At 42.4% G+C, this 25,665-nt stretch overlaps 1 protein-coding gene across 10 annotated transcripts in view; it reads right to left on the minus strand.

The window, feature by feature from the left end:
- COP1 (COP1 E3 ubiquitin ligase) overlaps nucleotides 1-24,418 on the minus strand; it is a 213,123-nt gene extending 188,705 nt beyond the window's left edge. For 2 of the 10 annotated variants that reach the window (XR_005226628.2, XM_037907992.2), the window contains exons 1-5: nucleotides 23,382-23,847; nucleotides 9,612-9,671; nucleotides 7,305-7,402; nucleotides 4,837-4,913; nucleotides 465-584 (exon numbers count right to left, since the gene is read on the minus strand). Coding sequence is in view for 9 of the 10 variants with exons in the window: in XM_037907992.2 (XP_037763920.1) it covers nucleotides 465-584; nucleotides 4,837-4,913; nucleotides 7,305-7,402; nucleotides 9,612-9,671; nucleotides 23,382-23,728 (702 nt within the window). In the remaining variant the exon portion in view is untranslated. Of the gene's footprint in view, nucleotides 1-464; nucleotides 585-4,836; nucleotides 4,914-7,304; nucleotides 7,403-9,611; nucleotides 9,672-19,461; nucleotides 19,514-23,381 lie in introns of those variants that run through there. The other 8 variants (XM_043552652.1, XM_037907998.2, XM_043552653.1 and 5 more) reach the window with 8 other exon arrangements.
- Nucleotides 24,419-25,665: the final 1,247 nt, after the last annotated feature.

Here is a 25,665-nt window from a genome sequence, read left to right on the forward strand (position 1 = left end):
AGGTGCAAATAAATTAGAAACCATATGGAGCTCCCCTTAAAGGGTTATTGTTTAGTTAGATCCTCACATTTTACATATCTAGAAGTCAAATGTTCACTTAGCAAATGTCTAATTATATCAAAGACAGTGTTCTCTAACTGCCACTTGCTTGGCAGGTCACTTTCTGTATTCCTTTTCCCACTGATATTTTCTCTCAGCTTTCTCTTCAGCATGATCCTGCCTCAAGTGAGATCATAAGGTTTTCGTATCGTACTCCAATACTGGACTTAGTTTGCGGTCATTAAAGTCAGTGAGATGGAGAAGTGCTCAATACTAGAGCAATGGGATCCTACAGAAAACCCTAAGATTAATTCTGCATTACGATTCCATTGCAAAAACAAGGAAATATTTTTGGAAGGAAGATGCCTGTGATTAATCACAATTAATTTATTAGTAAATGAAATAAGATAAGAAAAGCTCCTTACTGCCTCCAACTGCTTCTTCTTTTGCACAAGCAGCTCCAACATCAAGTTAACATTGGCCAAGTCAAGGTTATCTTGATCAGTTCCCAATAAGTCTTGAAATATCTGCCATCTGTGTCCATTCTAAAAAAGAGAACAAGAGAGCAGAGGAAGCGAAGGTAAATACCAGTCAGAGTTCTTTGACATAAGATATTTAAACTAGTATTCCAGTATTTCATCCTTTGTAAAAGCACACAACAAAGTAGTTTTCAGAAAGAAGAATTCCCCAAAAGTATAGGAACCTTATTTATCACACCCCAGCAACAACTTATCTTATTGGGGAAGTATTTGAGGAACTACCCTATGCTAGGGTAGAGCTGTAAGGTAGGCTTGTGTGTTTACCACAAGTCTGGTGCCATTAACAACTTCAGGAAATGGCAAAACAAGTAGAGAAATATCATTAGATCTCACTAAGAAACAAAGCCAGATAAAAACTGACCTAGATAGGACTATCTGACTCGATAATTCAACATGTTTTGTTACACTGCAGGATCTAAGAGACTGGTGAAAGTTCTCCGACTTTCATTTATTGATTACTCACGCATTTCCAGTTAAGCATATGCATTCACAGGACTGGGGATAAAAGCTGTCAACTACCCAATATTGCCAGTTGACAAAGTTTATTGTTTTGCTATAGCATGTGTGTGTTACAGCACAAAGTATGAGTAATGAAACAATACAGAAAATAACAGAACGCCACTAGCCATCACCTTCAACCCCCAACTAAAACCTCTCCAACACATCAAGGATCCACAACCTACCCTGAAGGACAACCCATCACTCACAGATCTTGGGAGACAGGCCAGTCCTTGCTTACAGACAGCCCCCCAACCTGAAGCAAATACTCACCAGCAACCACACACCACACAACAGAACCACTAACCCAGGAACCTAACCTTGCAACAAAGCTTGTTGCCAATTGTGTCCACATATCTATTCAGGGGACACCATCATAGGGCCTAATCACATCAGCCACACTATCAGAGGCTTGTTCACCTGCACATCTACCAATGTGATATATGCCATCATGTGCCAGCAATACCCCTCTGCCATGTACATTGGTCAAACTGGACAGTCTCTACATAAAAGAATAAATGGACACAAATCAGACGTCAAGAATTATAACATTCAAAAACCAGTCGGAGGACACTTCAATCTCTTTGGTCACTCGATTACAGACCTAAAAGTTGCAATTCTTCAACAAAAAACTTCAGAAACAGACTCCAAGGAGAAACTGCTGAATTGGAATTAATTTGTAAACTGGATACAATTAACTTAGGCTTGAATAGAGACTGGGAGTGGATGGGTCGTTACACAAAGTAAAACTATTTCCCCATGTTTATTCCCCACCCCCACCATTCCTCAGATGTTCTTGTCAACTGCTGGAAATGGCCCAACTTGATTATCACTACAAAAGGTGATATTTTTGAAGATCCAAGAATTTTTATTTGAGGAGATCTTAAAAAGGGTATAATTATAATAAGGGCTAGTCTTGGAGGAAAACAGAATTCTGCCAAAATCAAAAATGATCTCCAAATTGCTAAACTGGTACATCAGGCTGAATAAGCAAATTTAGGAAAAACATTCCAATAAAATGAGGAACACACATTTTTAAAGAAATAAGTCAGCTCCTTGAGGTGCATGATTCACATGTCGTATGGATAAAGATGCCACATTTGCTTATTGTATACATTATGAAACTTGCCTCAAACAATTACTAAAGGGACTGGGCAAAATCGGTTAGCTAGTACATGTGCTTTTAGCTGAAGGTCCAATTCAACTGGACAGGAAGACTTGGGGATACTTCAGTATGGTCTTTTAACTCAGCAAGAACCCCCTACAGGTTTCTGTAGCTCAGGTTAGCCTTAGTTATACTTTTTTTAAAAACCACCTAATTAGTAAAAGCAGTCATTTGTACAACACAGTCCCAAAGCTCAAGCTACCTTAGTGGAAGGCTAGTTGTTCTCCTTCACTGACAATGAAAAACATGAGTTTCAAGCCTTTTAATATTGCTTTCTAAACTGGATTTATAAAATACATAAATGAGGTAAATGAAGTCAGGCATAGTGCAGGCTGAGGTTGTTCAAGTTTCCTGCCCAACAGCTCTGTGTATACATTCTGGTCCTAACACACTAGATCCTCTACACTTTTCCAGCCCAGGGACTCTAATCAGCAGAAACTACTAATTATGCTAAACTGTATTCTCATTTTGTGACACAAACAATATCTAGAATGGAACCAGGTCATTTTACCTGGGATCAGAGCCAAGATTTCAATGCTCCAAAGGATTTCCTTACCCTTTTATGGCTGGCATGATCATACGTATTAGTTGATTGGTGCCACAAACTTGCTACCAGGCTCAGCATATAGCTACTATTTCCAGCAACGAATGCCTGATTATTCCCTTTTGACAAGTATGCTTTTTTTCAGGGAACTTCCCAACCTCTATCAATCACATGATCAAAAAAAATCAATCAATTAATTGTTTTGTTAAACAATAGAATATCTTTTAAATACTTTTGAATGTTTTCTACATTTTCAAATATATTTATTTCAATTAGAACACAGAATACAAAGTGTACGGTGCTCACTTTACATTTTTGTTTTGTTACAAATATTTGTACTATAAAAAGAAGAAATTTATTATGTGAATTGAAAAATATAAGTACTGTAGTGCAATCTCTTTATCATGAAAGTTGAACTTACAAATGTAGAATTATGTACAAAAAATAATTGCACTCAAAAACAAAACAACGTAAAACTTTAGAGCCTACGAGTCCATTCAGTCCTACTTCTTGTTCTGCCAATCACTCAGACAAACAAGTTTATTTACATTTATGGGAGATAATGCTGCCTGCTTCTTGTTTACATCACCTGAAAACGAGAACAGGCGTTTGCATGGCACTGTTGTAGCTGGCATGGCAAGATATTTACTTGTCAGATGCACTAAAGAGTCATATGTCCCTTCATGCTTCAACCACCATCCCAGAGGACATGCTTCCATGTTAACGACAGGTTCTGCTCGATAATGACCCAAAGCAGTGGGGACTGATGCACGTTCATTTTCATCATCCGAGCAGATGCCACCCACAAAAGGTTGATTTTCTTTTTTGGTGGTTCGGGTTCTGTAGTTTCCACATCAGACTGTTGCTCTTTTAAGACTTTGGAAAACATGCTCCACACCTCATCCTTCTCAGATTTTGGAAGGCACTTCAGATTCTTAAACCTTGGGTCAAGTGCTGTAGCTACTTTTAGAAAATCTCACATTGGTACCTTCTTTGCATTTTGTCAAATCTGCAGTGAAAGCATTCTTAAAATGAACATGTGCTGGGTCATCATCTGAGACTGCCATAACACGAAATATACGGCAGAATGCAGGTAAAACAAGGAAGGAGACATACCATTCTCCCCCAAGGATTTGTCACAATTTTAATTAAAGAAATCATGCATTAAACGAGCGTCATCGGCATGGAAGCATGTCCTCTGGAATGGTGGCCGAAGCATGAAGGGGCATACGAATGTTTAGCATACCTGGCACATAAATACCTAGCAATGCTGGCTACAACAGTGCCATGCAAACACCTGTTCTCGTTTTCAGGTGACACTGTAATTAAGTCGTAGACAGAATTATCTCCCATAAATGTAAACAACTTGTTTGTCTGAGCAATTGGCTGAACAAGAAGTAGGACTGAGTGGACATGTAGGCGCTAAAGTTTTACACTGTTTTGTTTTTGAGTGAAATTATGTAACAAAAAAATCTGCATTTGTAAATTGCACTTTCACGATAAAGAGATTGCACTACAGTACTTGTATGAGGTGAACTGAAAAATACTATTTCTTGTGTTTATCATTTTTACAGTGCAAATATCCATAATAAAAATTATAAAGTGAGCACTGTACACTTTGTATTCTGTGTTGTAAACTAAAATCAAATATTTGAAAAATATATAAAATCATCCAAATTATTTAATAAATTTCAATTGGTATTCTATTGTTTAACAGTGTGATTAAAACTGCGATTAATCACGATTAATTTTTTTTAGTTAATCCTGTGAGTTAACTGCAGTCAATCAACAGTCCTACTATTAAGTATGTCTGATGACATCTAAAGTAGGACAACTGCTTGCTTCATTCATGATGGAAGGCAGAGAAGGAAGGGACAGCCAGAATGAACACAGCTGCTGTGATCCAAAGCTACTGATATAGGCTTATTCCCCCTAAAGTAAACTCTTTCCTTCACATCAATAGTGATATTTGTCCTGCATTAACCTAGGCTGTGGAGCAATTCCCATCCAAGACCATTAATAAAAACAAAGAAAGAAGAGTTGAAACATACGGTGCTACTCACTGAATGGTCCAGTTTGAATCGCTTTTCCTCAAATCTTTGCTTCTGTTTGAGGATGAGCTCATTCACTACAAATCAGAAAGAAGACAGCATGTTAAGGCAAGAGATGGCGGATAACTTAATGAACGTTTAAAAAAAAATTCTGCTTGAAGACTGTTTTACCTACTAAGTAGTAATTGTAACAAGATTAACATAAAGATTAGAGAAAAAATTTTGCAGATTACTGGGAACATTTGACAATGTTATTTACAAGCAGTTTCACTGATTTTTCCCTACCTAGCATAATGACAGGTTTCAGAGTAGCAGCCGTGTTAGTCTGTATCCGTAAAAAGAAAAGGAGTACTTGTGGCACCTTACACTAACTCTAATAAATTTGTTAGTCTAAGGTGCCACAAGTACTCCTTTTCCTTTTCCCTACCTAGTCACTTTCCCTCTTTCGTCTGTGTGTCTTTCTTATAGGAACATGGGGAGAGACTTTTTTAAATTAAAGAAAATGTGACGGTAAAGATTCAAAAAAACAAAAAAAAAACAAAAACAACAAAAAAAAGTCAGCAGGACCAGGAGTTAGGGGCAGGTGTAGTTCCCAAAACTTTAGTTCATCTTTGTAATTTACTATGATCATTTAATTAGATTAATTATTTCAGCTTCAGGGTTAAAGTACAATCAGGAAAGAGATGAAGTGGTAACTGATTCACTGCAGATTAGCAAGTAGCATCAAACAGGCCAAAAAAAATTTTAAAAGCCCCCAAACAACAACTACGTTCTAGCAACATATTCTTTAACCATTTCTTTTTTGGTATAATTTTGTTTCACATATTGATTTAGTCTCCCCTTACTCACTCTTTGACTAACAACCCCTGTTCCCCATACACACAACACCCCCTTGACTTTTGACCGCCTTTAAAACCCTCAAAAAGCTTTATTAAAGAAAAGATTATATAATCAGAGTAGTTCACTCTCTCACTTTAATTGCCAAAAAAAATATTTCTACATTTCAGTCTATAATTGTAACAAAGGAAGTTTGTGCATGCATAGGAGCACACTCTAAATAGGAATGCCTCTTTCCACATTCTTGAGAGGGGAGAATCTCAGAAATATGATTTATACAGGTGCACAGCTACATAAATATTGGAGACTCAATGTGAATCAGGAAGATAAAGTCTGAATGAAATATCAAGGCATGAAAAAATAGAACGGAAAATTTAAAATAATCTCGAACACCCAACTGCAATTGTTGTATTTTTCTGAAAGAATTCAGTGGAGCTCTGTGGGGGCACAGGGCTTCACCGGCTAAATATAACTTGTAGAACAAAGGTCTTTCAGCTTGTCTACATGGGGAAATTAGTGTGCAGTAAGTTTGGGTGTGAATTTAAATTGCACTAGCTACCCTGCACTAACTCACCATGTGGACATCTTTACTGTGCACTAATAGAGCCCTCAGCCTGTTTAAACTTAATGCACTTCCAAAGTGCATTAAGCTAATGTACTCAAAGGCACTCAATGCATGGTAAGTGTGTCCACACAGGGAGATAATGCAGAGTAACTAGCACATGCTAGTTACTGCAGGATTTTTTCCTGTGTAGACAAGTCCTTATATAGGGTATCCCATCCAGATCTAAATGCATTTTACAAAAGAGACAAGTATCTGAAACACTATAGTTTCCTTCTTTCCTCCTGACACGGACTAGTTCCATGATTAAGAATATCCAGTCCAACATTCTAGGTTCCAACCCTTACTGAGGAAGGGAAGGAATTGTCCTTTATTTTTTTAACTTAATACATTTCGGATTTGAGATAATTGCTTTTGAAGTGTTCCCACGTCACTGACCTTTCATTTGCTATTTTACTTAAAATTAAAATAGCAGCTCAACACACGAAACTACTAAAGTTGACATATTTCTCAAACACCAGAGTATTTCCTAGTCCACCTGTCTTCTCTCCTTTAAATCTTCTTTCCTTCCCTTGCCTCAATCTTTAAATTTTTATTCAGTAGGATAGAAATACATGGGAAAATTAAGATATACATGCCACACGATGCCTCATGGCACATGCAACCCAAGTCTAAACCCCAGGTAAAATTTTATCACACATAATCTTGTAACTTACAGTGGCTGCACCTTGTAAATACCTTATAGCCAAAAATATGGTGTAAAAGGTAGAGTAAAATCAGTTCATAAATCTATGGTCTTCATTTTTCTTCTTATAGAGCATCAATAATAATGAGCTAGATCCTCATCTAATGTAGATTGGCATAGCTCCATTGACATCACGGGTGCTATGTCAATTTACACCACTTGCCCCTCCCCACCGGATACAGTCACAAGCATGAGGGCTGATGAGTAGATTTCGTACCTGGAATTGCAAGTTTACAGGACAATTTTGCACGGCTGTCTTTACTACTGCTAAATTCTTATCCTGAGACAGTGTTTCTAATGCAAACAATTAAGCCTAAGACTCACCTAAAAAGTTGGGGTAAAGATGGTCTATGTTATCAACCACATAGTTACATTTGGGGCATCTGTTGTTATCCTCCAAACTCTGATGAATACATTTATAGCTGTTCGAGGAAAGCAAGAAATAAAACAAGTTAGAGGCCATGAGGAAAAAGGCACAATCAAAGTGTAGTCCAGATAACAGCAGAAAAATAATATATCAGAACTTGATGAGGTGTTCCATACACCTGTTAGATAACAGCTGTAAATGGAGCACAAGGATGGATCTAGAAGGGAGTGATACCAGGATGTTCCAATATTAACAAGTAACGTCCTAAAGCAAAAAGGCAATTTAAAGCTTCATATCCAAAACTTGGATGGGCCAAAATCATGTTTCTGCCACAGGTTAAGGAAGTCACTCAGCTCATAAATCGGGCTGAAGGGCAGTATATAATATACAAGTGTCTGTGCCAACAAGGAGACCCATATCTTACATCTGAAGTCAGTAAATGCTCTGCATAGCACAGACTGGCAGCTTTTACGACTTTTATAAGCCACGGTACATGATAGCAGTGTCTGGAGTCTGTATAAAGTAACTTTGCCAGAATTGTCAAAAACTTAGTAAACTGCATCATCCCTAGGCTACAGGATTATCTGGCACCCACAGTAGCTTTAAATGAAACACAGACAAAGCATCTTTGGTCTCAGCTTCTCCCACTTCCTTTCAGCAGAGTGGATTAATAAATGTCAAGCTATAAGGGGCTTTCTGCTTCACTGCTAGGAATCCCAGGGACACACTAAACAGACACTAGACCTTGCTGGCAAGGACAATCATCCATCTCTGTGACATTACTATTGTAGTATCTCACTCCTCAGATTAGTGACTGGAACAATGGACTGATTATTTGATTGGTGCTGTACCATGGATACTTCAAAGGACTTGCAACAAGCACAAGATGCTGCATATGGCACATAGTTGAAGAAGTCAGCAGCTACTTCTCCTGGAAGCATAATACTGCCGGGGAGAAGTATATTCCACACTACAAAACTTAATCTGTAGGATGAGCCTAATATTAAGTGTTACTAAAAGATCAGTTAATGTACCAAAAGAATGAGAAAACTCACAAGAGTTCTTTCTATTTTAACTGTATGCAAAATGCACATGGGATATTAAGCTTTATGCTTCAGGGCTGAAGCTAGAGGTTGGCCAACTACAGCCGGCAGGCCACATACGGCCCACGGACCGTCCTACCTAGCCCTTGAGCTCCCAGCCAGGGAGGCTACCCCTGGCCCCTCCCCTGCTGTCCCCACTCCCACGCAGCCTCAGCTCACCATTCCGCCAGTGCTCTGGGTGGCAGGGCTGCAAGCTCCTGCCAGGCAGCACGGCTGGCTCCCTCCAGCTGACAGTCCTACTGCTCTGAGCAGCATGGTAAGGGGGCAGAGAGTGGGGGGGGAGGAAGTTGGATAAGGGGCAGGGAATCCCAGGGGGGCAGTCAGGGGACAGGAGTGGTTGGATGGGGCGGAGGTTCGGAAGAAGCGGTCAGGGGTGTGGATATGGGTTGGGGCAGTCAGAGGACAGGGGGGTTGGATGGTTTGGGGATTCTGAGGGGGGCAGTGACCAGGCTGTTTGGGGAAGCACAGCCTTCCCTACCTGGCCCCCCCATACAATTTCATAACCCCGATGTGGCCCTAAGGCCACAAACTTTGCCCACCCCTGGCTTAAGCTGACCTCTAACTATCAGATCATAAGGAGCACTAATGTGGGGGGCAAAATTATACCACATCTGCCTTCTGCAGGATTCTTATGCCCTCCTCTGAAACATCTAGCCCTACCCACTGCAGGAGACAGGACACTGCAGTAGATGGATGTTGGGTATGATCCAATATGGCAATTCCTAGTAAAACTTTGCAAAAAACAGATACTTGAAGACAAGGGAAGGGGGGATGCCATGGTTTCAAGAGTGACAAGTAAATTCTCCCCTCAAAAAGGAGTTTGTTAACAAAATCACATCCTCTACAATTTTTAAAATTTTACTGAATAGGAAGTTGACTGACAATATTTTACCTATAAGTACAGTATACTATAAACAATATACAAGTGCTTTAAATTACAAGTGATGTGGTAGCACATATATTTTTCACTCCGGCCACGTAGCCTTAGCCCTATTTTAAATCCTGTTTTTACCCATTAATTCATTCAGTCACAATTAACATGGGTTAAGCAAGAAAACAAAATTAAGTTCCAAGTGTCAGTGCAAATCAATCTCTAACCACATTATAATGAAAGTATTTACAAAATGATCAACAGACATTTTGTTTAACATAAAATCTTACCAGAAACTGTGTCCACATTTCGTCATGTATGCTTCTTCAATCATATCAAAACAGATGGGGCTACAAGTAAATAAAAATAAAATGGTGCCTTTTTAAGTGTAAGAAAAGCAAACAAGAAAAAAAAACAATTGTTGCAAAAAAGTTCAATGCAGCCATCCAATCATTAAGAGGGAATATTTTCTGTTTGTAAAAGGGATTTAAAAAAAAGACAGCAACAGCACCTTGGCAATTTAAAGATCAAATGGACACAACAGTTATTCTGTGAACACTGAAAGATGTTGTAAAATCTAAGATTTACTGCAATTAGAAACCAGGACAAGGTCTACTCACAGAGCTTTCAACAGTTACAAACAACCTCAAACAATTACAGAATGTTTATTACAAGCCATTTAAAAAAAACGAACCCCTCCTGACAAGCAAGGCTAAGTCTAAAACAATAGTTTCAAAGTCAAAAACCTGCTTCTTTTTACACTGTTCAGTTACTGCACAAGGCTGTTGTGAGGAGGAGTCCAAAATTGTAGGCCAGGAGGACGGAAGACCAAAAAAAAAAAAAAAAAGAGAAGCTCTAGTTTTGCTAAAACTCTAAACTGACAGCAGGACATGTCAAAAAGAATGCAATATTAACAGTGGGGGAAGAATTAGACTTTGTAATCATCAGCACAGAGATGGGAATGCAACCATGAGACAGGGATAAAATGGAATAAAAGCAGAGAGAAGCTGCTGATGGAACCTTGCAATGACATTAGCAGAGAGTAGGAAGAGGTGAAATAACCACTGAAGACTATGAAGGAGCAGTCCAAGAAGCAAAAAAAAAATCCACCAGTCAAGAATGGACTTGTGAATGCCCAAAGGAGAAAGAAATTAAGGAAAGTGGAATAGCTGAGGGTGTTAAAAGCATTGGATAGGTCAAAGAGAATGGGGATGGAATTAAGGCTTTTGGATTTACCCAGAAAGAGGTCAATAGTGTTTTTAGTTAGTGCAGTCTCAGCAGAGCAGAAAATTCTTTACAGTCTGTTTCAAACCTAAGAACATAAGAATGGCCATACTGGGTCAGACCAAAGGTCTATGCAGCCCAGTATCCTGTCTTCTGACAGTGGCCAATGCAAGGTACCCCAGGAGGAATGAACAGAACAGGTAATCAAGTGATCCACCATTGCCCATTCCCAGTTTCTGAAAAACAGAGGCTAGGGACACCATCCCTGCCCATCCTGGCTAATAGCCATTGATGGACATATCCTCCATGCATTTATCTAGTTCTTTTTTGAACCCTGTTATAGTCTTGGCCTTCACAACATCCTCTGGCAAAGAGTTCCACAGGTTGACTGTGCGTTGTGTGAAAAAATACTTCCTTTTGTTTTAAACCTGCTGCCTATTAATTTCACTTGATGACCGCCCAGTTCTTGTGTTATGAGGAGGAGTAAATAACACTTCCTTATTTACTTTCTCCATACCAGTCATGATTTTATAGACCTCTATCATATCCCCCCTTAGTCATCTCTTTTCCAAGCTGAAAAGGCCCAGTTTTATTAATCTCTCCTCATAGGCCAGCCGTTCCATAGCCCTAATCATTTTTATTGCCCTTTTCTGAACCTTTTCCAAGTCCAATATATCTTTTCTGAGTTGGGACGACCACATCTACACGCAGTATTCAAGATGTGGGCATACCTTGGATTTGTATAGAGGCAACATGATATTTTCTGTCTTATTATCTATCCCTTTCTTAATGATGCCCAACATTCTGTTTGCTTTTTTGACTGCCGCTGCACATTGAGTGGATGCTTTTAGAGAACTATCCACAATGACTCCAAGATCTTTTTCTTGAGCAGTAACAGCTATTTAGACCCCATCATTTTATATGTATAGTTGGGATTATGTTCTCCAATGTGCATTACTTTGCATTTATCTACATTGAATTTCATCTGCCATTTTGTTGCCCAGTCACCCAGTTTTGAGAGATCCTTTTGTAGCTCTTCGCAGTCTGCCTGGGACTTAACTATCTTGAGTAGTTTTGTATCATCTGCAAAGTTTGCCACCTCATGGTTTACCCCTTTTTCCAGATCGTTTATGAATATGTTAAATAGGACTGGGCTCACTACAGACCCCTGGGGGACACCACTATTTACCTCTCTCCATTCTGAAAACTGACCATTTATTTCTATCCTTTGTTTCCTATCTTTTAACCAGTTACCAATCCATGAGAGAACCTTCCCTCTTATCCTATGACTGCTTACTTTGCTGAAGAGCCTTTGGTGAGAGACCTTGTCAAAGGCTTTCTGGAAATCTAAATACACTATATCCCCCTTGTTCACGTGCTTGTTGACCCCTTCAAAGAATTCTAGTAGATTGATGAGGCATGATTTCCCTTTACAAAAACCATGTTGACTATTCCCCAACAAATTATGTTCACCTATGTGTCTGACAATTTTGTTCAGTACCGGGCAAAAAGGTTGAAACTACAGTAAAGAAGTCAGGCTTACCGGCCTATAGTTGACAGAGTCTCCTCTGGAGCCCTTTTTAAAAATTGGCATCACATTAGCTATTCTCCAGTCATTTGGTACAGAAGCTGATTTAAAGGATAGGTTACAGACGACAGTTAGTAGTCCTGCAAAATCACATTTGAGTTCCTTCAGAACTGTTGGTGAATACCATCTGGTCCTGGTGACTTATTGCTGTTCAAGTTTATCAATTTGTTTCAAAACCTTCTCTAATGACACCTCAATCTAGGAGAGTTCCTCAGATCTGTCACCTAAAAAGAATGGCTCAGGTTTAGGAATCTCCCTCACATTCTCAAACGTGAAGACCGATGAAAATAATTAAATTTAGTTTCTCCACAATGGCCTTAACATCCTTGAGTGCTTCTTTAGCATCTCGATCATCCAGTAGCCCCACTGGTTGTTTAGCAGGCTTCCTGCTTCTGATGTACTTAAAAAAAAAAAATTGCTATTACTTTTTGAGTCTTTGACTAGCTTCAAATTCTTTTTTGGCCTTCCTAATTATATTTTTACACTTCATTTGCCAGAGTTTATGCTCCTTTCTATTTTCCTCATTAGAGTTTAACTTCCACTTTTTAAAGGATGCCTTTTTGTCACACTGCTTCTTTTACTTTGTTACTTAGCCACAGTGGCTTTTTTTTTTGGTTCTCTTAAATGTATACCCCAAATTAAAAAACATAGAAGTTGAGCCTCTATTATGGTGTCTTTAAAAAGCTTCCATGCAGCTTGCAGGGATTTTACTCTTGGCACTGTACCTTTTAATTTCTGTTTAACTGACCTCCTCATTTTTGTGTAGTTCCCCTTTCTGAAATTAAATGCTACAGTGCTGGGCCACTGTGGTGTTTTCCCTGCCACAGGAATGTTAAATTTAATTGTGGTCACTATAAGCAAGCGGTCCAGTTATATTCATCTCTTGGACCTGATCCTGTGCTCCACGTAGGACTAAATCAAGAATTGCCTCTCCTCTTGTGGGTTCCAGGACTAGCTGCTCCAAGAAGCAGTAATTTAAGGTACCAAGAAACTTTATCTCTGCATCCCTTCCTGAGGTGACGTATCCAATCAATATGGGATAGCTAAAAATCCCCCATTATTATTGAGTTTATTTTAGTAGCCTCTCTAATCTTCCTGAGCATTTCACAGTCACTATCACCATCCTGGTCAGGTGGTCTGTAATGTATCCCTACTGCTATATTCTTATTATTCAAGAATGGAATTACTATCCATAGAAAGAAAAGGAGTACTTGTGGCACCTTAGAGACTAACCAGTTTATTTGAGCATGAGCTTTCGTGAGCTACAGCTCACTTCATCGGATGCATAGCATATCGTGGAAACTGCAGAAGACATTATATACACACACAGACCATGAAACAAAACTTCCTCCCACCCCACTCCCCCGCTGGCAACAGCTTATCTAAAGTGATCATCAAGTAGAGCCATTTCCAGCACAAATCCAGGTTTTCTCACCCTTCCCCGCCCCCCCACACACACACATACAAACTCACTCAGTTTGTATGTGGGGGGGGGGGGGGGGGAAAGGGTGAGAAAACCTGGATTTGTGCTGGAAATGGCTCTACTTGATGATCACTTTAGATAAGCTGTTGCCAGCGGGGGAGTGGGGTGGGAGGAAGTTTTGTTTCATGGTCTGTGTGTGTATATAATGTCTTCTGCAGTTTCCACGATATGCTATGCATCCGATGAAGTGAGCTGTAGCTCACGAAAGCTCATGCTCAAATAAACTGGTTAGTCTCTAAGGTGCCACAAGTACTCCTTTTCTTTTTACGAATACAGACTAACACGGCTGTTACTCTGAAAACTATCCATAGAGATTCTATGGTACAGTTTGCTTCATTTAAGATTTTTACTTCTTTTCATTCTGCACTTTTTTCCCCCCACATACAGTGCCACTCCCTCACCATCACAACCTGTTCTGTCCTTCCGATATATTTTGTACCCTGGTATTACTGTGTCCCATTAATTATTCTCATTCCACCAAGTTTCTGTGATGCCTATTATATCAATATCCTCATTTAATACAGGGCACTCTAGTTCACTCATCTTATTATTTAGACTTCTAGCACTGGTACATAAGCATTTTAAGAACTTGTCACTTTTTAGCTGCCTGCCATTACATGATATAATTGAATGGGACTTTTTTTCCATTTGACTGTTTCTCATCAAATCCTTCCTGTATTTTATTATCTTCAATCCTCTCCTCCTTATTAGGACATAGGGAATCTCCATTTATAGATCCACCCTTAAGGAAGGATCCATAAATCACCATCAAAAAGTTGATGGTGAGAAAGCAAAGATTATGAGAATCAATGGCACTCACCAGGAGCATGAGCATGAAGAGAAGGAGGAAGATGCAGCAATAGTTGAGAAGACAAGAGGAAGTGAGAAAAGTCTTGGGCTTCTAGAATAAGAGAGGCAGTGGGGTGTGTTTGAAGACAGTTTGAAAGGAGCCAGAGGAGAGTAGGATTAAGAAGAAGAAAATAATCCCCATCTTGTATTATCATCCAACAGAAAAGATAAGCAATAGAATACACAAATTTTAAGATTCTGAATGGTTGTCTAGCAAGATGCAGCATGTAGGAAGACTACAACAATTTTGTATCTAATGCATGTGTCAACTAATGTCAAATTTCAAGGTTAACAGTTAAATGAATACACTTTTTAAGGAACCTTTACAAATAAGTCCTTGATAGGATGCAAAATATACTAGTCTCCAGCCAGTAAGTCTCTAACAAGGGTGTGCTCCCTTCACAAGCATCCTCCCATGGTTTGCCAACAAAACAAAATCTTTGCATGTCAAAGATACATTTTTCTGCAACAGGACAGGTATTTGATAAAAAAAACAACCTCAGATAGAAACAAGTAGGATTTGACAGAACAGACTACATACATGAAAGGAACCAGAATGTTACTTTTCTTTCTTTACCCCACTCTCTCCACTTCAGCATGGTGTAAGTGAGTAATAATTTCCCACAAGTTGATCCCCCTTTTCACCATCCACTCAAGAGGAGAAGTGGGGTCTTCTCCCAGCCTCGCTCTCACCCATCCTGAAGCAGGAAGGAGGACCGTGCCTCCCAGTCCATCTCAAATTTCTTAAACCCACTGCAAATGGAAGTGGAAGCAACAGCCTCCTCTGGGTCAATTATCCTCCCCACAATGATCCAGATTGGACAAGTATTGCCCTGAAGACTAGATGGAATCTAAATATAAAAACTACACTAGTTCTCAGTATTCTGCAACTGAATCATGCATTCAGAACCATTTAGTTTGAGGCCCATAACACTACACTTAAAAAACCCCAACAGCTTGGACCAAAACTACAGACTATCTAGCCCCTTCCTTAGCATGAGAACCACAAAAGAAATGAGAAAGTTGCATGGAGTATCCTTAATATGAGGTGGCAGGTTCATTTTGGGTTGCATATTGTTTTTGTTCATTTTGATTAGCATCCAACTGCAGAGTTGAAACCAATGTCTTGCAGCTAATAATCGTTCAATGTCAAGGCATTATTCAGCTTAGAAAAATTATAAAAATAAAGTTAGCCAACAAGAATATATTAATAGTAGGAGAGGGAGAGATCATTAAAGACTAAAAATAATAATCAAGGTTTTGCAATGATTTGAGGTTGCTCCCCATGACTGGTTGCTCCCCATGTTTGTTTAAATAAAAATAATAAAAAAACCTTCACTCATTCACTTTCTTCCTGATACCATGTTCCTTAGCATGGAGGTAGAGTGTGTGTCCGTGGAATGTAATGTCCAAACAAGAGATTCTAAACACATGCATTTATAAACCATTTCTACCATGAGAACAGAGTCACCTCCAGTATGCCCCTAATGTGCAGAGTTTGGACCGTACTGTGTGCAAGGTCTGTAACATGATACAGAGTTGAGCTAACTCAGAGTTTCCCTTAACATGCTAGCAATCCAAGATTGTGCTGTTCCCCAAATTATTCTTCTTCATACCAGTCTGACTGGATAAGTGGAAGAGCCAAAATAGTTGAGGAAGAGACCAATCAGATCCTGCAAAACACACATATGACATGCCAGATCATTCTTAACGGAGGCTGACTTTTCCATTATTAAAAAACTGCTTCCCAGCAGTGCTCACTGTTTTATAAGCAGAAACTAGATTAGCCCTTTTAATACTTACCACAGTCACCAACTACCTGAAATAAGTAGCTATGCAAAAATAGGTCCTAAACTAAGCTTAAAATATAACAGCAAAGTCCTAAATAGTATCTCTTTACCTAGCTGACCTTATAAATAAAGGCTAAAACTTCCTAATTCACTGACTTCAATGGGACCACCAGTATCACACAGGCAAGAAACCAAAAGGCTCAGGAAGCCACATGGATGTAGTATAAAATGATTCCATGTCTAAGACCATATAGAATCATGCAAAGCCTTGCTCTGAAGTTCTGGACAACTCAATGTTGGGAGCAGATCTCAACTGTACAACAAATGAAAGTTTTCATTTGTCACAGTACTTACTGAAAACTGGTTTCCCATGTGCTTCAACAGTAGAAGGTTCATATCACTATAAATATATCTCCTCTTTCAGCTAGTGCACAGAACATTACAAATGTATTCTAAGACACACCTTTTAAATACCTAGCTCAGATACACAGCCAAAAACAAAAATTAAGGCAAAAATGCATAGAAAGCTGAGTGAACAGTTAAAATGAATCCAAACTGAGGCTGATTGGTGGTTCTCTGTTGGCAAAATACTAATGCTATGGCACACGCTTGAGAAAGAATGGGGGAAAAGTGTTCATCCAGCCCCAGTGGAAACATGGGAGGATGAGGAGGGGAATGATCACTCAAAAAAAAAAAAAAAAAAAAAAAAAGGCAGATTTCCTGCAGGACTGTTATAGAAAGCCTATAGAAATTCCAAAGTAGCCAATATATAAAAATGCATAACAAAAATTTACCAAAAAACTGCAGTTATCCACTTCTTGTAGAAGGAAGGAACCACATGAGAGAGGTACAAGGGGAGGTGGAAGACAGGTAGCTGAAAATTCTTAGGGCTTGTCTACACAAAAAATGACGAGCATAGCTGTAGCCGAATAATTATTCTGGTTAATTTCCCCATATAAACAAGCCCTTATTCCCCATCCGTTGCCTTAAATGGCAATCTCAGGTGAAAGGGATACAAATTGCATGAGCAAGCCAAATCCCTCTTTTGTAAGTAGAAAAACCCAGACCCCATCAGTAGCTGCATCTTTAGTACTATATACAGGGATGACAGACATGAAAGTCTTTAGATATTTAGAAGGCCCTAAACATTCTATTTCTCTTTGATTGAGGTTTTCAGAGAGCTTAGCACAAAGGTGGGCAAACTGTGGCCCACGGGCCACATCCAGGCCATGGGACCATCCTGCCTGGCCCCTGAGCTCCTGGATGGCGAGGCTAGCCCCCGGCCCCTCCCCTGCTGTCACCTCTCCCCCACAGCTGTGCGGCCAGCACTCTGGCCTGCCACTCCTGTCAAGCAGCAAGGGCAGCGTGGTTGGCTCCAGCCAGGCAGTGGGGCTGCGAGCTCCTGCTGCTCTGAGCAGCATGGTAAGGGGGAGACGAGCGGGGGTGGGGGAGCAGTCAGGGGACAGGGAGGGTTGGATAGACATGGGAGTCCGGGGGGGGGTGGGGGAGCAGGCAGGGGCGTGGATAGGGGTTGGGGTCCTGGAGGCGGTCAGAGGGAGGTTAGGGAGCAGGGGGAGGTTGGATGGGGCGGAGGTTGCGGGGGGGGGGGGGGGGGGAATCAGGGAACAGGGTGGTTGGATAGGCATGGGAGTCCGGGGGGGCGGGGGGGGGGAGGCTGTCAGGGGACAGAGAGGGTTGGATAGGGGGTGGGGTCCCAGGGGGCAGTTAGGGGCAGAGGTCCCAGGAGAGGGCAGTCAGGGGACAAGGAGCTGGGGGGTTGGATAGGTCAGGGGGCAGGAAGTGGGAGGGGGCGGAGGCCAGGCTGTTTAGGGAGGCATAACCTTCCTCACCCAGCTCTCCATACAGTTTTGAAACCCTGATGTGGCCCTCGGGCCAAAAAGTTCGCCCACCCCTGGCCTAGCAGATTTAGACATATCCTCCATTAATTTCAATGGAACATATGTCCCAAAATTCCCTATACTGCTTTGAAAATTTCTTCTTCTAGATTGTTATATTGTACCCATCACAGTGGTATCCAAACCCTTTATAAATCTTAAGTGTTCTATGCAAGTGGTGTATACACACACACAGTTTTTCCGTCTCTTCCTATATAGCAACAGCTAGAATCCACTTCAGTTTCTCTCACTTGTACTTCTATTCTTCTCTCTCATATAATAGCAGAGCACAGCTTATTTATTTACACACACATACATACACACTCACACGTCCACTTTTTTTAAATATACATAGACAGACATGAATGACGGTCTCTAGGAGGAAACTGAGTCAAACAGAGGAGTCTTGCATTTTGTCCAGAACATGGTCATATTCTTATCTTCAGCTTGTCTGGCAGGAAGTTCCACAGGCTGAACTGTGCTGGCTTCTGAACAGGCTCATCTCCTACTTATACTAGTCTTAAACTCTCAACAGTTGGGGTGTCACTCAAGAGGATCGCCAACTCATGAAGTCAAAGATGCAGAAAGGAAGGTGGTGTTTGAGATAAAGGTTCTCAGTAAACTGGGACCAGGCAATGATCAAGACCAGGCCTTAGAACTTGATCCAGTCTTTGATGGGCAGACAGTGCAGCAATAGATGATGCGGTTCTGTCAATCTGTGTGTCAGCAAATGGGCTGCTTTGTTTTACACCAGCTGTATAGTGTTTGTGGATGCATTCCCCAAATACAGCACATTCCAAATTGAATTACTGCAGACAGATCTAGGTCTGACATTAGGATTAACAGGTTTCTGAACACTCCTGTGGTTAGATGTTGATAGATGTTTGGCTATCTGTGTGTGGTCCCTCTGTGCTGCCCCACAGCTGGCACAGCAGACAGCTGGCACAGCAGACTTTGAGCCCAGTGACCACAAGATCCATTAAGAGATGAAGGTACCCAGCCAGGTTTATTGTTGACAAAGCACGGTACTAGTATCCTGCAGACTCTACCGGGCCACTAATACATGTATGCCCATAACAATGGGTCAGCTTAGTGAACGGCTTATATTTTCTTACCATTAGGAGGTCTATCATCCTGTAATCCTGACTTTTCAAATGAAAGGAAGACACTAAGCAGAGCAATGAGCTTCCAAAATTCAAGTCTGCAAACAAAACTCAGTGCATAAGCAATGCCCAAGTCTTGCTGTTTGTTCCCAGAGCTCAGAAACAAGTACTGCTATGAAACATTACAGTCACTGAAGAAGCAACATACCCTGCTCCCAAGCAGCAGCAGCACGACGCCATTCTGGAAAGAGTTCTGTCCAGCATCCTGTTCAGAGTTAATGTGGTGCCTAGAAAGGAGTACTAAAGAGTAAAGTATGACACGAGGTCAGGGGAAGAGATCCTCCATGATCAGAGACTTCCTTCTCCCATCAACTTCCCCAATTGGAGACAATTGGAGAAAAAAAAGCCTGTTAGAACTGTTATCCTGTATTTAAACACTCTTTCCTCTCTGTGTTAATACAGGATGTTAACTCCTGATAGTACTGCACTAGAGAAAACTATTCACCAACACAAAAAGCTAATATCCTGTATACAGTTTTCTCCACTTTGTATCCCCAGACATTGGCTGAAATGTACTACAAACTGTACCCAAGAGATACTCCAGCAATGTACTGTTTGCTAAATATTTCACAATCCAAACCAGCAACCTAGGCCAAACTTTGCATTGCAGCTTAGCTATCACACTGCTGAGTAAGCATTTTTAAAGTACTGCACAAAGGTTATGGGCATAAACACCACTAATATTAAGTATGATTTCTGCATGCACCTTTGCAAATCCCACCTCACTCAAACCCATTTGTCTATTTCTCAACTTCAGCCTCGAATCAACAGAAGCCACCATAGATCTTGCAGGTGTGCCTTTAGTTCTCTCTGCATGTGGACCATGAGTTGTATCACCAGCTGTTCCCTGTAGCATACTGTCTTTTGGAAAATGTCTCATTTATTGAGTCTTTTCTTTATGGGAAATTTTTGCTTCTCAGATTGGCCATAATCAAAGCTTATTTATTTAAACTGAAGTGTAGGGCTCTGAAATCACACACATTTGACTTTTCATACATTGTACACAACTCCAAAGAGAGTCACCCAGTTTAGATTCTTACCTCTGTGTCACACAGATAGTGCATTATCTCAATGTTGTTACTACAATTAATTGACAGGGCAGCTATGTTTTGAGGATGACATTACTTCATAAATGTTAAAAGGCTAGGGAAATACCTACTGCCCACAGAAGTCCATGACAATTGAAAACCCAGACAAATTAAATGTGTAAATCACGGTGTGCCCTTTAAGCAGCTATCAGCACATAAAAACCTGAATACCGTTTCTCTATAAATGCCACTGAACAGCAAAATAAGAGTTTTTCCCTGCTTGTCACTTCGTTAAATTCTTCCTGTTGCCCTTCTTAAGGAACTGTACTTTGAAGAGAGAACATGACTAATTATGTATGTGCTGTCTTCAAAATGTGTATTGGACTCAACCGAGAAAGTTTTAAAGTAAGGTTGGTTTTGAATCTTTTGAAAATAACTGCTAAATCAAGAGTTTTCAACAAGCCACATGTTCTTGTATCCTTTAACCTCTCTTCCCTCTAACCTTCTTTCTCCCTGTCCCATTTAGCCCTGTGCTGTGCCTAAATTAATCATAAGTACTCTAGGTAGGGGATCATGTCCCCCAGCCATCAATTCCTCAACAGTGTCATCTCCCAACCATCTCCCCTCACTAACATCCACCCCAACAGTGCTATTTTCCAACCAAACCATCCCTCTTCTCACAAAAAGCTGTCAATGCACCAATTGAACCCACCCACCAACCTTCTCAATTAAAAGCCCCAATCCAACCACATCTCCTTAATCTTGATGTTGAGTGTATGGAGGGGAGTGGGAGTTAACAGACATGGGTTCTACTCCATCCCCAGTTCTGCCACTAACACTTTGACGCTCACGAAGCAAGCCACTCAACCTCCGTGGCCACTCCTCTCAAATTATAATTACCCCACTCTATAGCTTCAGTTCTCCATCTGTACAACAGAGATAATACTTCCTTTGTACCACCCTTTGCCAGTCTTGTCTATTTAGCTAGCAAGACAATCGCCACTCTGAGGAGCTTACAATGTGTATCTACAGCATCCAGCAAAATGGTGACCCCAAGCCTAATCGGAGCCTGTGTGTTCTACTACAGCACAAATAGTAATAGATATCTTCCACCGAATCCTAAACCCAAATACCAACAGCCATACAGAGCAGTCTTGTAAGCAGCCACCCCCCACAAAAATCATTAACTGTCCATCAGCCTGACCTCACTGAGCCTAAACCTTCAATATATACTATCAATACACCACCATCACATTTACCACCCTAAAAATGGTGCACTACCACCCACGCATATTGTCTGGTTATATTTCATTGCATTCAACCATCTGTTAATTAAAACTTTGCCTCTTATAGCCGATTGAGACCTGCTGGAAGGTTTTGGATCTATTAATGATAGAAGTTGTTAATGCTTTCTTACTTAAAGGAAGATTGCCACCAGTTACAGCAAGGCCCTGCCTCAAGAAACCATCTTACTGTTAATTTTTATTACTACAAATTAACTTATACATTTTTGGAGAACTACAGGTACATCTTTATCACCACCGTTCATATTTCCTACTGATCTGGTTTTAGGCATTGGTCTGATACACATGCAATTGTTATTCACCTTCCAAGAAACAGAACAAACAAAATCAGCATGGACTTGTCTATCAGCAGGTTTCAATACCAGTGACCAAGAGATTGCCGATTCCCCTTCAGAATCTCTTTAGCGGGTTCCTTCCTGTCCAAGAGACAGAGCCCTGCAAATCCATGCATATCCGCTTTAAACCTGCAGGTGCGGATATCCTCAGACCATTTTTACAGATCACGGATCGGATGCAGATACAAATTTTGTAGCCGCACAGGGCTCTACCAGGAGGTGCTAAAGGATAACAAAGAGTGCTTACTCTTTCTCCTTAAATGCCATCTCATATGTGCAGTTATAAATGGCTCAACATAGGTAAGAAGAAAGCAATGCCAAATATGTAAGGGGAAGAATTTAGGCACTGGACAAGAGCTGTAAGTGCATTCTCTCTTGGCGATACATGACTGACCTTTGCTGATGTGTTTTACATTTTGTAGTGAAAAGGGCTCTATCACTCTTTCTGGATGCTCAGGTAGCAATCATGGCATTTAATTTTTCCATCTAAAATTTGCTGTAAACCATTCTTTTCTCATGTGGATCTCACCACAGTGATCTCTGCCATTATAACTTAACAGTTCACTGTTGCAACATGCTGTATTTGAGCACCTTGAAACTTCAGCTAGGCAAAATGCTTGTCTCAAGTGGCATGAGACACTACTGCCACATACAACCAGTTCTCTGTAACCAGTTTGTTAAGTGGAAGACTGGACTCCGCCTGTAAGTAATCTACAAACACAATATGACCCCTTATTTTAGGGCTTATCTCTACAGCAAAAATGCATTGTATTAGAAAACATTAACTCACCCAATGTACAACACTAGCACTGATGAGGATAACCATGTTTAAAGTCGAGTTAAGGATAAACACAGCCAGCTAACCATTTTAAAACACAACTATTCTTATAAAGCAGTCAATGTAAACATACTGCACACACTACTTTTTCCCCACAGTAGGTGAGCTCTCCCCTGGTGCCCTATAACTAGAACTATGATCAGCTAGGCACATTCCCAAGGGGAAGCCTGTATCTCTGAAACCTGCTCCTGGCCACTACCGGCTAGGGCCCGAGTGCAATGAGCATCAGGTGAAAACGCCGTGATTTGTTCGGTCAGGATTCATTAATTTGTGGTCCCGGTGACATCTGCAGAGGCGGCACCTCGGGGAACAGAAAAGATCTTCTGTAGGGGGATGCGGGTGGAAAGTCCTACCGAGTCTTGTTAGGCACACAAAGGACAAGCAAGAGGCAGGAACGCCGCCCCCCGGGCTCCAGCCAAACCCCAGCTGCCCAGACAACCCATCAACGCCCCCCAACTTCCCCCAACGCCCTTACCATCACCAGCCCCCTCCCCCCCGGGACAGCCTAGGGCAGTGGGGAAGGGCGTGCCCCTGCCCCTGCCCCCCGGCCCGGCCGCACTCACCACACAAAGTCGTTGCTCTTGTCTTCGTACGAGTTGAGGAGCCCGTTGCAGAGCGGGGTCAGCAGCGGCCTCTTCCTGCTCCCGCCGCTGCCGCCTCCCGACGAGGAGCCGCCGCCGCCGCCTCCCGACGAGGAGCCGCCGCCGGGCCTAGCCGCCCCCGCCAGCCGGGAAAGCCCAGAGGCCGCAGCCACCAGCACAGGCCGCGCGGGGGGCCCCGCGGACGAGGAGCAGGAGCCCGGCGCCGACGACGACGACGACGAAGAAGAAGCCGAAGTGACGGCGGAGGCCGCGGCGCCCTGCCCAGCCGGGGTAGGGTGCTGCTGCGGCGGCTGCCGGCTGCCTGACATGCCGAGGCCGGGCGGGGGAAGCCTCAGCGCATCCTACGCGCCGCCGCGGCCGCCGCCACCACGGCACAATAAAGTTTTGTTCAAAGCAAGCACCGCCCACCCTGCGGGGCCGGGGCCGCGCGCGCAACTTTATCAGCACCCCCCCGCAGCGACAGCAACACGGGCCAACGGAGGAGCCGGCCTTGTTCAATCTTTATTGACAGGCCCCCTGCGGGAGACAGCAGGCCTGGCGGGGGGGTGAGGGGGACACTCCGCAGCCACCGCGCACGCGCGGACTGCGTTGGGGAATGGGGTTCCGCCGACGCGGTGGGGGGGAAGAGAAGAGTGGCGCGTGCGCAGCTCGCCGAGGGAGGGGCCCAGTGTGGGGCAGTTGCTAGTGGCCGGGGTTGGCTGAGAGGCTCTTTACCCTCGATCTGCCCCCGCCGCTGTTCAGATGGCCCGGGGGGGGAGGTTGTCTGTCTGTCTGTCCCAGACCCCACTCGCGGGCCACCCGTCGCCTATCTCCCATGCTGGCCAGCAGCTGGGCAGGCGAAGGTACTGGCAGGCCCAGGCCACCCGGCCAAAGAGGAACTGCCCCAGGCCAAGGTCCAGTGTTGGCGGCGGGGCTCAGCCCCAACCTCGGGCAGTGAGTGGGGCCAGCCCTCCGGGACTCCAACCAGCATAGCTCCCCTGCTCCATTCTCCTTGTCCACTGCCTCCCCTGCATGGTCATGATGGAGGAACAGCAGGGCCAAATTGGAGTGGGGGTGTGGCCCCCTGCACCTGGTTGCAACACCACTTGGTTAGATTTGGCTTACCCACCTATCCTGACGGAGTGGTGCTGGGCTGATGGAGAGGAGCCAGGTCAAAGTCGAGTGAGGTACAGTGTAACCTGTCACAAGGGGTCACGACACCACTCAAATTTGTGGCAACTGTTGCCGGCACAGAGTGCCCGAGGCAAGCAACAGCTGGGTTTGTTGCCCGGTGTGCGTCGCGCCAATGACCACAACGGCGTGGAGAAGCATTGAGATTTATTTGAAGCTCCATATAGGGCGCAGGGAGACTGAGCTGTCTCAAATTCTGCAGCAGCGCATGCAAATTTCAGTATACATTTTATACCTTTGCCTACTTTACTACACAAGCTAATGCAACCAATTACCTGTTGCCCCGTACAATACCGTAGCCAATCAGCTAAAGCAGCCAGTTGTGTTTTTCCTCAGTAGCATTGCCTGAGCCTTGCCTTATTTGGGTCTATTTGTTACTGGTTTTTGCTAAACATTTCTGCCTTATCTATATGTTTCCCAGGCCAAAGCTGGCCTTGGCTGGTGAGCTGTGTGCAAACCTGTCTGTTTGTGTGTTAGTTTCCTCATAGTTGTGCAGGGTCACAGAAAGTTCGAGGAGCAGAGGGGCCTCAGTTTATCTGGGCCTAGAGCAAGAGGGCTTCGTCGACACTCGTGGTCTTCCACCCTCCCGAGTTACCTAGTGTAGTACCCAGTGTCACCAACACAACTATAAAAATTACAGTGTGTGTTAACACAGTTTCCTCAACAACCATAGCCCACTATTTTCTTACAGCCTCGTCCACGTGAAGGTGGCACAAATGGTAGCCCTAGGGGTCTGTACCCACCTTGAGCAAATCATTTAGAGCCTGATTTTCAGAGATGCTGAGCACTCATTGATTGATTTCAGCTGGAGCAATGGATGCTGGCCAGGGTTATTCAGTTTATCTGTACATCTAGTGCTTTACATATGGAACTGTCTGTAAGGAGAAACAGACTAAAACATGATACAGTTCTGTGGTGACCTAGAATCCTATTTTCGACATCTCCGACTAAAGGAATATTTCCAACACACCTCTGAACAACATATTAATCCACAGAGACCTTACTACGAACACTACAAAAAAAAGGATTCCGGGTGGACTCCTCCTGAAGGTCGAAACAACAGACTAGACTTCTA

Source organism: Chelonia mydas, chromosome 8 (genome assembly GCF_015237465.2).
Source record: "Chelonia mydas isolate rCheMyd1 chromosome 8, rCheMyd1.pri.v2, whole genome shotgun sequence".
NCBI lineage: Eukaryota > Metazoa > Chordata > Testudines > Cheloniidae > Chelonia > Chelonia mydas.